General features: G+C 38.6%; 1 protein-coding gene across 6 annotated transcripts in view; it reads right to left on the bottom strand.

Moving 5' to 3' along the window:
• Nucleotides 1-6589: 6589 nt before the first annotated feature.
• The window catches only part of Snrk (SNF related kinase), an 85140-nt gene continuing 78544 nt past the window's right edge, over nucleotides 6590-13185 (bottom strand). For 3 of the 6 annotated variants that reach the window (XM_045740683.2, XM_045740684.2, XM_045740681.2), the window contains one exon: nucleotides 6590-11559. In XM_045740683.2, the coding sequence (XP_045596639.1) occupies nucleotides 9622-11559 (1938 nt within the window). In that variant the 3' untranslated portion in view covers nucleotides 6590-9621. The remainder of the gene's footprint in view (nucleotides 11560-13185) is intronic. The other 3 variants (XM_069323626.1, XM_069323627.1, XM_045740682.2) reach the window with 1 other exon arrangement.

Here is a 13185-nt window from a genome sequence, read left to right as displayed (position 1 = left end):
TACGTAGATCAGCCTCATCTCCTACCATATCCTCTCGCAGCTCCAGCACTAGATGACAAGAGCCGTGTTTTTGGTGCTCGTGGTGGTTTGGCACCATGACCAAACCCCTGGGTGTACTTGTGTGGGAGGATTGTGCCACAAATACCAACGTTTGATGCTACTGATGTTGGTGTTACACCATTATTCCTGTATACAGGTGATATGGCAGAAATAGACTATTTTCTGGCATATTTAGATAACGAATTCATAACCCATCTTGTGACTGAGACAAACCGATACACTCACAGCCTCATAGATGCCGGCATTTTACCTGCCTCACGCAATGGAAGGACACCACAATTGACGATATGTACGTGTTTCTCGCACTCAGCATGATGATGAAGCACTCCAAGAAAGCCGTTGTCCAGGATTATTGAAGCAAAGACAGCCTTGTACCACCGCACGTGTTCAACTGATGTTGCCTGACAGGTTCCTGTTGATTCTCAGGTGCCTGCATTTCGAGAATAATGCAAATGAGGACACGACAGACTCTGGAAGATACGGAAGGTGTTCAGTGACGTGAGGCTACCTTGAGGCTACCTTGAGGTGCTTCCGGGGCTTAGTGTCCCCGCGGCCCGGTCGTCGACCAGGCCTCCTGGTTGCTGGACTGATCAACCAGGCTGTTAGACGCGGCTGCTCGCAGCCTGACGTATGAGTCACAGCCTGGTTGATCAGGTATCCTTTGGAGGTGCTTATCCAGTTCTCTCTTGAACACTGTGAGGGGTTTGCCAGTTATGCCCCTTATGTGTAGTGGAAGTGTGTTGAACAGTCTCGGGCCTCTGATGTTGATAGAGTTCTCTCTCAGAGTACCTGTTGCACCTCTGCTTTTCAACGGGGGTATTCTGCACATCCTGCCATGTCTTCTGGTCTCAAGTGGTGTTATTTCTGTGTGCAGGTTTGGGACCAGCCCCTCAATTATTTTCCACGTGTAAATTATTATGTATCTCTCCCGCCTGCGCTCAAGGGAGTACAGATTTAGGCTCTTTAGTCGGTCCCAGTAGTTTAGATGTTTTACTGAGTGGATTCTAGCAGTAAAGGATCTCTGCACGCTCTCTGAGAGGCAAGTTCCTCGATTATTTTGTACCTGGACAGAATGTGATAATCAACGAATCACTTATATTGTTCAAGGGGCAACTGGCATTCAAGCAGTACATCCCATCAAAGCACCATCGTTTTGGACTCAAGTTTTTCGTGCTGTGCGACTGTGAGACTGGTATTGTCATGGACGTGATTCTGTATTCTGGTACAGACTTCGACATACCAGCTCAAGATCCACACGGGTTCTCCGGCAGTGTTGTAAAAACCCTGATGGAACCGTTGCCGAACAAGGGGCATATTCTGTTCACCAACAACTATTACACCAGACCCTTGTTGACCAGATACCTCCTTGCCCACAACACTGACGTATGTGGCACTGTGAAGGCCCACAGGAAGGAAATGCCAGTGTTTGGCATTGGTATTAACAGTGTGTGACTGTCAGCTGCGCAAGTGTGACAATATGCTCTCAGTGCGGTGGATGGACAGACCCGAGGTGAATATGCTGACTACGATTCACACCGATGCCATGTTGGACAGTGGTAAAGTCCACTTTCAAATGTGCTTCCCCATTTATGAACCAGACTGTGTCATAGACTACAACGTGAACATGCGCCTCATGGATAAATGTGACATGATGCTCAGTGCAGTGGAGTGTGTGTGCAAGTCTGTGAAGTGAACGAAAAAGTTCTTTTTCCACCGAATAGATGTTGCAGTGCTCAACTGCTTCAAAATGTACCTGGTAACATCAGGCAGGAGACTGCCAATACAGACATTCAGTGTTGGTGTTGTCACAACTTCTAGTAAAGTATGGCAAGAAGGGCTCTATTGCACTGCGCGGGGTGCAAGCAACAATGTCACATGCAGCTCCAGACAGACTGAGGGGTAACGAGAGTTTTGGTGTCCACATGTTCGAGTATATGCTAGGCACAGCATCACGGGAGAAGGGTAAACATGCCTGTGCAGTATGCAGGAACACTATCCGAAGAGAACAAAAGCGAAGATGCATCAGCACCTGGTGCGTGGAGTGCAAGGTTCCACTATGCCCCGTTGGCTGTTTTGCAGTATATCACACACTCGCAGAGTTCTGAATGTGTTTATGGTGTGTGTATATAGATTGTAAATATAAATAAATTAGCATGATATATTGGAAATATGTGCAGGATATGTTTACACGTGTCATGCACATAACACAGTGTCTTCTAATGATGCTCATCGACTTGAGAATGGTCTAGGACAGACCGAAACATCGTCGTCCCTTCACTTTCTAGTGTGTGGTCTGATCAACATACTTCAGCCACGTTATTGTGATTCATCGCCTGCACAGTCGCCTACACAGTGTCTTCGACCATTATGGATGTTCTACTGCCATAATATAGTGTACGTGTTCATTATACATAGAATTGGCACGAAAAACAAAAAAATGTATTTGGAACTGTGCGCAAAAAATGAACAAAAATATATTTGTGGCAACTTGCGCATCTTGGGCTGGGCGCCCTATTGGCCCTGGGAGCGTACGCCATGGGCGACAAGGGAATGATGACGTCACGCACAAACTTATGGACCCCATAGCAGCCAAAATAAGTACAATTTTGATTTTTGTTTACATATGCATACACAGGGAAGGGATTTTGACACTTTGGATTTTTTTTTTTTATAGAGAAAATTAATTTCCTGCGCAACTGGGGGGTGCCGTATTTGGAAGCTGAGCATCCCAGTGATTAAGGGAACTCAAAATATGATAAACATTAATTATATACATGTACTCACCTAATTGTCCTTGTAAGGGGACGAGTTTCGGCTCTTTTTTGGTCCCGCCCCTCGACTGTCATTCAACTGGTAATTACTTAAGTGTAATTACCCAAGTACAGTTACACAATGAAAGCTATGCTCGTGGTGTCCCATCTTCCCAGTACTTTGTCATATAATGCTTTGAAATTTCTGACAGTTTTGGCCTCTACCACTTTCTCACTTAACTTATTCCAACCATCTACCACTCTGTTTCGAGAGTGGCAAACTTTCTAATATTTTTTCGGCACTTTTGTTTCCTTAGCTTGAATCTGTAACCTCTTGTTCTCGAGTTGCTGGTTTCAGCAACTAACTGAAGTGATTTGCTTGTTGATGCTCACTAAACATTAGGTCATCAGTCATCATTATTCCCAGATCCTTTACATATTTCTTTCCTACTATAGGCAGGTTTGATTGTGTTTTGTACCTTATGTTTTCTTTAGGGTCTTCATTCTTACCAAAGGACCTGGAACTCATCACTGTTAAACCATGTTATTTTCTGCTGCCCAATCGAGAACTTTATTTATATCAGCTTATAGTTTTTCATTGTCTTCTGCAAAAGTAATTTTCATGCCGAGTTTTATCAATTTCTCTCTGCATATTTTGAGAGTTCATGGTAATACGTAGAAGCTATATTGTCAGGGGGTTTGGAAATTGTACATAAAGAAGCTGTCCAGATCTTCCATTTCAATGCTTTTTATTGGAATGCTAAACATGTCCTCATACTTTTTTAGTATTTCTCTAATTTCTTTGTCTGTATTAAATTAACACTTTGGTATTCTGGGCAAGAGAGTGCTGTGCCACCCCAAGGTGGTCCTGGCATTCCACGGGAGTGCGTGGTAATTCTGAAAAGTGTATACTCTTTTCAACTTTGTCATCTCAATTCTCATTCTAGGTTTTTCAATTTGATATCAATGTGTTTGCAATAGAATTCTCTACACGACTAAATGCATATAAAGGCCAAAAGCCCGGCGTACCATCCACAACAGAGAAAGTGAGAGCGTGTTACCCCGAGAGCGCGCAAGAGCAATAAAATGTGTACACTCTTTTCTCTTTGGTCACCTCAATTCATGTCCTAGGTCTTTCATTTTGGTATCAATGTGTTCGCAATAGAATTCCCTACAGGAGTATATGCATTTTATGTCAAAAACCGCGGCACGCTCCACCCACCGACAAGGTGAAAGTAGGCCTAGGTTACCTGAAAGAGAGCGCTGCGTCACGCATTCCATTAGAGCGCGCGGTAATACTGAAAAATGTATACTCTTTTCAACTTTGTCATCTCAATTCTCGTCCTAGGTTTTTAAATTTGGTATCAATGTGTTCGCAATAGATTTCTCTACAGGACTAAACGCATACAAAGCCTAAAAGCCTGGTGTACCATCCGCAACAAACAGAGAAAGTGAGAGCGTGTTACCCGGGAGCGTGCAAGAGCAATAAAATGTGTGCACTCTCTTCACTTTGGTCACTTCAATTCTCGTCCTAAGTCTTTAATTTTGGTATCATTGTGTTCACAATAGAATTCCCTACATGAGTATATGCAAATATAAAGTCCAAAAGCCCATTGGACCACCCACAGCAAACAAGAGAAAGTGAAGGAGCGTTACCCCCGTGAGCGCTCATCAAGAGCAATAAAATGTGCATACTCTTTTTCAACTTTGTTACCTCAATTCTGGTCCTAGGTCTTTCATTTTGGTATTCACAATGAAATTCCCTACAGGAGTACAGTATATGCATATAATGTCCAAAACCGCGGCGCGCCCCTCCTGCAGCCAAGCCGAAAGCAGGCCAAATTTTAAAATTTTTGACGCCATACTGCGTCGTTACCGAACATTCGCCTACTAAATTTTTTACACTATACTGCGTCATTACTGAGCGAAAGTGTTAAGGCTGTAACAGCTTAAGGGTTAATGTTTTGCACACTTATTATATTCAAAGTATACCTCTCTAATTGCTTCACCCATGCATTGTGAATACACCTAATTGGAAACAGAATCAAAACATTTAATATATCCACTGTAATTACTGTATACACAAAAATATATTATGTAATAATATTAAGTTATATTTCCAAAAATATTTCCAAAAAATTTATTACACAGTACAGTACTAAAAAACTGGCTGATGTACATTTGGGGACGCTGCAGTTTGGACAAGCATAGCCTGAGGATGAGTTTCCTAGAATATTGTAACTCAAACCCTACAGTACAAACTGGAGAACATAGTGCATCCAATGCATCACACAATAGTAATAATTCCAATTCTAACAACAATAACGAGGTCCAAGAAGACCTACAAAACAAGAAACCCCGTAAACTTCACAACAGTCAACAAGCTGTCGGAGAGAAACATCAGCTGCCGCAGGATAGTTTAAGCAGGCTGCGCCAGCTGCAGTACACCCCACCAGCTGATAAACATTTCCCTACCTGGGGGCAAGGCAGAAACCCAAGACCTCAGTGCACCCCCAAGGGCAAAGACAACCACAAGTGAGAAAGCCCTCTAACAGGGAGTGAATCCTGAATGCCCTAGGGAAGATAACCCTGACCACACAAGGACAGTACTTACAGAGCATCTAGGGAAGGTGTCCCTAGGCACATACAGTTCCAGTACACTTAGAACACCTGGCCAATGCACACCACAAGTGCAGGAACAGCCTCACGGAGCAAAACATCCAGATCAGGAAATTGTAGCCAGAGACGACATCCAACTGCCAAGCACATCAGTCAGGAACTGGATGGTGGGCAGCTTGTATTAATCATCTGCAACTGATGACCCAAACTAATATAGCACTGTATCAGTATGGATAGCTTCAAGGAGCCAACAGGGCTCCCCATAGAAACTTCTGTTAAAACCGGACTTCTTAAAAATACAAGCCAAACATCATGGGAATATACAAAATAGAATTGAATTGGTTATCAATTCTAAGCTATTGTATCTTTATAGAAGCTGGAGTTTTTTTTACATGTATTATAAATGTCATCTACTTACCATATTTAAAATCTGTGTATGATCTTATGCTTATAAAAAACTTCTTGAAGCCTTCATCAATTACATCAGTGGTCTACTTAAGAAATAAATATGGCATTTAATATATTTCTTAAGGCAAATTAGGTTCAGTATTGAATATATCAAGTACAGTATACAAGTAGAATTTGAGAATAAAATATTAAGAAATTAATATAATGCACAATGAAGGATTTTATTAATAAAAATAATTTAGTGTTACCCAATGTGCAATAACTTGATTCTTTCCATTTTGTTTTAATATTTATAATTTCCATCTTTATCAACAATGGTAACACGCAACTGCAGTATGCACAGCCAACTTACTACATATTCATGAGATCATGTATTGGATGGTCAGGAACTGTATACTGACCAATAAGTTGTAGCAAATATTTTGTCTTTAGTAAAACATTATTAGTAAATATATATGGGATCATGCTCTAATTGATCTCAAGCTTGTTGACAGATATATATATTCCTTAGTTATGTGTTCACTGATACATCCCTTGGTTACTAGTCTGCTGCTACTGGACACTGGTGCTAACAAAAGGCACAACACATCAGCTACAAGAGGCAGCCATAAGTAATCACCTAGATATAATGGTGGGCTTCAATATAGAATTTGGTGGAAAACAGCTCCTAGCCAAGCAAGTACAAGCTGATTAAACAAAGTAGGTTTAATCCTTAGTAAAATAAGTTTAATTGGATTAAAATAGATCATTAGTAACAAGACAATAATTTAATCAAAGTTCATTTTAAGTAAAGAAGAGAAGACTGATGAACTGTAGACTCACTATATCTAGGTTTACCGGTACTAATTTTTTTTATCCTGCAAGAATACATACATTACAGTCTGAACAACTGACACATGCTCTCAATGGTGATCACAAAATCAGTATCAACAAATCTTGAACCCATGTCAAGATATTGAAACTGATTTCATGCATTTTTTTACATGATTTTCACATTCATTCACATCATAAATAATCTTGCATGTACTAAACATAATCAAACAGATTCAAAAACACACAACTGTATAATTATATGGAGTACCATTCACACACACAAATACAGATGTTACATATTTAAAAAACTATTTAACATACAAACATGTGAAGTACAAGAAATTAATAACCCATTATCTGGCACAAGAATTTTCAGAATTAATATCTATATCAACTTTGAAAATCATAATGTAATATGTCATAAGTATTAAATCAAAATACTTCATACATTTTAACAAATTAAGACTAATAATATGTTGTCTTTTTACAGTAATTCATTAAAGCACAATGCAATCAACAAAACATATTTACCAAAAGGCAATACAGTGTAATTATATATTCCTGTGTTTGCTTATCATTGCTTACAAAAAATACACACACATACCACATTACACTTCAATCAACTAATTATTATTATACTTGACTTCCTGCAGCTACTCCTGCATCCTGTATTTATAATGCTCAGACTTCCATCATCTTCATAAATATTATGTATGGTAAAATAAGAGCCTTAGTGTAGCACTCAAGTTATTTATGGCCAAAACTTGCCAATACCATTACATAAAATTCGTCACACCAGACAAAAATAATCTTACAGAAAGATGTGCACATGTAATCATTATCAAATACTGTATGGCATCAATCTGGAGTCCTAAGAAATTTAACTTCTCTAATTACAAAAAACGTAATATTCTAAGAAAGAGAACCGTCTACAACTAATTATCACCAATCATGTCACAAATGCAATTATCTGGAAAAGACACAGGCTGGTAGCATGGAATGGAGAATCTCTGTATCACTGCTGTGTTACTGAATTTGGTACTTTCCCTTAACTTCCCTTCCCTTCCTTGATGGAGTGACAAACTTCAAAATTTTAGATATTTTCAAAGTGACTCCAAATTATAAAAATGTTCGAAGGACCAATCAAAACACTTGTTAAAAGATCAGCACATGCTAATTTGGCTACTGTATCACACAAGTGAAGCAACCATGACTTGTTTGCTTTGAGAAACAAGAATGAAGAAAGAATGCAGATTGCCTCAATAAAAATATAGATGAGGGAATTAAAAGTTAATAATACAGAAATGACAGATTAAAAAAAAAACAGCATTTACTGAGGGAAATGAGGAGAGAGTGTAGTAGAGTACTAGTAGTGATACAGTGAGAGTGCAGCGAAGAATCCTGAAAGAGCGCACAGGTAATAACCCATGTGACTTTTCCCACACTTTCACTTCCATAGGCATCCTTTGTCAACTGGTTCACTACCAAGCCCCATGGTAAACTAAAATAAGACCTCGCTTATGACTGTACAGAATTTTGAGTATGCAATGCTTGACTATAACATGTATTATTACAACAATTAAAGCAAAACAAAAATTAAATAAATATCTTAAGCCACATACTGTACTATCTAACAAAGAACATAAAACTATACCTAATAAAGGGTAATTTTCTTTACATTGTGATGAAATTAGTAATTATGAGCCATAGGTACCAATATTATCTTTTCCTCATATGTAATGGAAATATGTCAAATGAAATTGTTGCAGTTGATATTGGAAAAACTGTAGCAGATTCTGATTGGATAAAATAAAAGGTAGGATGCTCTATTAATATTTAGTTCACATGACATTTCATGGAGGGAATTTGAGAGAGGTATTGCTTAAATATAAAAATGTTGAGTTGCACCACTCGATTTGTAATTAAAATTCGGATCCTTCCAGGGTTGAAAGTGAATGCAACACTATAGCACTATGTCAACAGGTCACTTTACAATATGTACTTTGTACAAATCTATTATTAAAATGATTATGTTGAAATACTGCCATGAAAAATTATAAAAAGGTTTAACTTCAATGATAATGGCTTTATAAATCTGACCAACAGACAAGAGACACCCCCAGCTTTTGTGACGGCTAAGCTTCCATGTATACACAAAGACTAGGTCTTGACTAGGGTTGGCAAGATTATAATAAGTACTTGAAAAGGAGAGAAGGAAAGATAATACAATTTGACCAATCACAAGTAGGGGTTCAACTCATCTATGCAATTAACATTTTAGAACTCCACAATATATGGCAATGGAGCTCAAATTTCTTAGTCACAAAAATATTGCCACCAGTTGAACAAACTTGAAAATTATGTACAAAGAAGTATATTATAAAAATATTGACTGTATAAGATTCTTTGCTGTGCTTCTTATTAATTGTGAGATCCCATCATTTGGTTGTATGTAAGGTATGCACCTATACAATGAAAACAATAACATTTACATCTTCTTACACACTTTCACGAGGAATAACCTGTAGACTTCCAAGAATCAACATTATATTCAACACCAACATTTCATTTTCAGACACTGCAGTTTATGTTAAAATATTATTCTGGTTGATAGTTACTGACATACCAGCCCAAAATATATACTGCAACAGCAATAGAATGGAAAATACACTGGAGTAAAGCTGGCACTTGTCAGTGGTTGGGACAGTCAACAAGGTGATCATCCACATATTCCTGGGACCTGCCAGGCTGAGGACACAAATTTCATTCATATCTACATCTCAAAATAGTTGACTCTTCTATTTACACAACACAATTTTATCACACTCAATAATGTCTACACCTGCAAACAATTTCCATTATTTATATGTACCCCTGGATATATTTAAGGATTTTGGGAAACGTACAACACAAATGCACAAGTTTATTATTTAATACGGTCTGTAATTTCTCCTACACTGTATCCAGTACCTCAAGATAAACTACAGCACTTTGAGGTCCCTTGTATTGCTAGTGCACCATTTGATTTTTCTGAACGATTCTTTCGTCCTGCATTCTGATTTATGTCCATAACATAGTGGTTCCGCCCAGGCATCAGCGATCCATTGGTAGCACTAGTCCGCAAAGAGAACTTATTGGAGGATCGTTCCCCACATGCACTTAGAGATTCCATGTGAGACACTGATTTGGTCAAAGATGGGGAGTGTGGTGGACGAGTGATTACCTGTGAATCTGATACAGGTCTAATCCCTACTGGCCGACCTGGTCGGGGAGAGTCCACAAGCCCAACTACTACATCATTAGCACCAATTTCCAGAGGGGATCCTGTCTCCTTTGGAGCAAAACATTTTATGTCAGTTGGTGTATCTATATCTCCGACAATGGAATCCTGGCACTGTCCATTATCATCAGTTACACGGATCACAACACGATCACCCACTAAATTTCTTGATTGAACAAGCTTTCCATCATTTCCGGTTTCAACAGATGGTTTATTTTCAATATATATTGTAGTAACATTATCTGTAGATACAGTTATATTGCTAGATGAACACTGGTCAAGAAGCGAGGCTTCTGATACACTGCACAAGGGAAGTTCTTCCTGTTCCCCACTAGCCATAACGATACAATTTAAGGAACGGCTTTCTCGTAATGTTGTATCTATGTCCAGCATATTTTCTGTGCTACCAGCCTCCTCCTTCAAAGGTCCATTCTTACGTTCATCATCACAAGCAGCAGACAGAGGTCTATTACCACGAGCATTGCCTTGCCCTTGTAAGCTACCATTGCAATCAAATGAAGGTGGAACAAGCATTTGATCATTAAGTTCTTCTAATGTCATATCATTATCCCGTCGTTCATCCATTGCTTCACTGCATGGTTCCTGTGAATCACATGGTTCTTCTTGCGAGTCTCGAGTAAGGTGCCGTGTGAGTGCACGTTGCTGCCGCCTTTTTCGAGCATCCTGGTCATCATCCGAGGCATCTGAAGAACTACATGATGCAGTTCGTGATCTAACAAGGCGATGTCTGCGCATAATAACTGGAGAAGCAACTGCACCCCCAATGCTGTTCCCAGAAGTTGTGCTGGCTACACGGCTGTTCCCACTACTGCCTTCCCCATCTGACTCGCCTTCTTCAAATATTTCATTTAGCATTAGCTGTGGTGAGGACCTAACAGAATGAAGTCTCCGGTTAGGTGATGGTAGAGTTTTAAATTTATGGTTAAAGAAAGAACTCTGATTCTTTGGTGAAGATGGTAATTGTTGTGGTCCTGGAGAGGTTGGAGAAGATGCTTGAGATGTTGGCGATGAGGATACAGAAGATTGAGGGGTAATTCTTGGGGGTGGTAGAGTGGGCCCTTGTTGGGTAACTGTGGAAAGATTGTTGTTATTATTACTACTATTATTGTTGTTGTTATTTATATTTGTAGGTGGTACTAAACTGTTTGGAGGGGTTGTGGCTGGAGAAGTTCCAGCACTCTTGGCCCTTCCCCGTCCAAGCCCAATATTTGAAGAGGGAGGAAAAGGGGGCTCTGGTAAAGGAGGATCATCACCAGAAGGTGATGTGGCAGCTGACCCTTGTAGAGAGCCTTGATGTGAACCACTGCCCCGTCGAACGCATTCAAGACGATGAAGAAGAGATAAATCTAACTTCATGTCTCTTACACATTTATCCTTTAGGGAAGAGCTACTCGATGCCCTTGATCCTCTTCTAGACCCACTTCGAGATCCACTGCGGGAGCCACTACGTGATCCACTTCGTGATCCACTTCTAGACCTCTGTCCTTTATCCAATGTGTCTTCATCTTCCTTCTTCTCATCTATCTCTTCTCTTGGCTCTTCTTCCTCTTCCTCTTCTTCCAAGATACTAAAAGTTCTCATACGACCTCCAGTTCGAACCTGCAAAAACTTTATGCACTGTATTATCTACAATAGCACAATAACTAAACATGAACTGAAAATTTTTAGTGAACTTTTAAATATATGTGGAATTAAATGTAAATTTTATTTACAGTTTTAAATTCTCAATAAAGAATATCCAGTGCAGTATTTTAATATTTTTTTACACAATTTTCTTTGATAAAAACTATAATCACAGGCATAATAGATTTTTGGCTGGTAATTTGCAACAAATATTCAGTTAAACTACAAATTTAGCAGCTTACGTTTAATACAAAAGCATTAAACTAAGTAAGCTTGAATGACTTTAATGCATTACTTTACACTATTCATCATTTCAAAATAATAACATATATACTGTACTACAGTATACAGAGCTAGAGAGTGACATTCCTATATGAAATTTACTACTGTACTCTATAAGATGAAACTTCAAACTACTTGTAGTGATAGAAATGAATGGGTTATTGACTACAATTTAAGTGCATTACTATTTCATACATATTATTGTCAGTACTGTGTATGCAGTTATTTATGTAGTATCACCCATTATGTGCACAAGTGCCTAGTGGAAATAATTGTGTTTTGTATCACAGATATAGTACAGAATGAATAAGAGCAGGAATAAGAGTACCTAAGATATATAGGTACTCATACATACATACACATTCTGTATATATATACTAACACTTATATTGTAGTATAAATCTTTAAATAATATTTTGTTAAACCATACTAGCAATATAAAAACTAAAAAGTGAAGACAAACATGAGGTGGTCAGACAGAGAGGGCAAAAACACGAAAAGGTCCCATTAAACATAAAACACAAGCTGCAGTTTAGAATAGTAATGTTGTATCAAATTGCATGATCATGAATGATTAAGTTAGGAAACAGACAATTACAATGATGCACATATACCTCCAATTGCCTTGACATAATACAATACAGTACTGTAATCTCTTCTTTATTTTTTATTTGATTGTAGGACTCTATTCCAACTGCTTTGTCTACCTATTATTGATTAACATCTGCATGTAATGTACAAAATAATTTCACTTGACACAATAATGTATGTTTTGTGTTTGCACGCACACACATGCAAGTGGGTGGGTATGTACAATTACACTTACCTCTGCACCTCCCTATGTGTCTTTGCAGGGAATGAGTTCCAGCTCTTGGACCCTGCTTATTAATTATCATGTGTAGGTCATCTGTTAATTAGTGGCTCTTCAACCCTAACTGTGATGTAAATACTCAGTGGTAAAGCATCATATTAACTATGTCCAGTATATAGACAAATTCAGTGCCACAAACATGTTTACACACTGAAAAATGTTGTACTTTTGTTAGGTCACTCTTAGCAAGTGTTAGTACTATACAAGTTAACAAATAAGGTTAACATAATAAATATGCTAACTGCATTGCACTCTCACAACAACAATGTTACTAATAAAAGATTCAAATCCATGAACAGAAAGGGGAAACACACCTATTGCCCCAGTTTACTAAAGCTACTTGCAACGTGTCAAAACTTTGACTCAAGAAACTTCGGTCAAGTGTCTCAGTTTAATTAGGATTAACAAAATAATAGTATACGTAATAGGCCTTCAGTACTCTATCTAGTTAATGAGTA

Source organism: Procambarus clarkii, chromosome 13, assembly GCF_040958095.1.
Source record: "Procambarus clarkii isolate CNS0578487 chromosome 13, FALCON_Pclarkii_2.0, whole genome shotgun sequence".
Lineage (NCBI taxonomy): Eukaryota > Metazoa > Arthropoda > Malacostraca > Decapoda > Cambaridae > Procambarus > Procambarus clarkii.
Note: the sequence above shows the minus strand (reverse complement) of the source record. Positions and strands in the feature narration are given on the sequence as shown.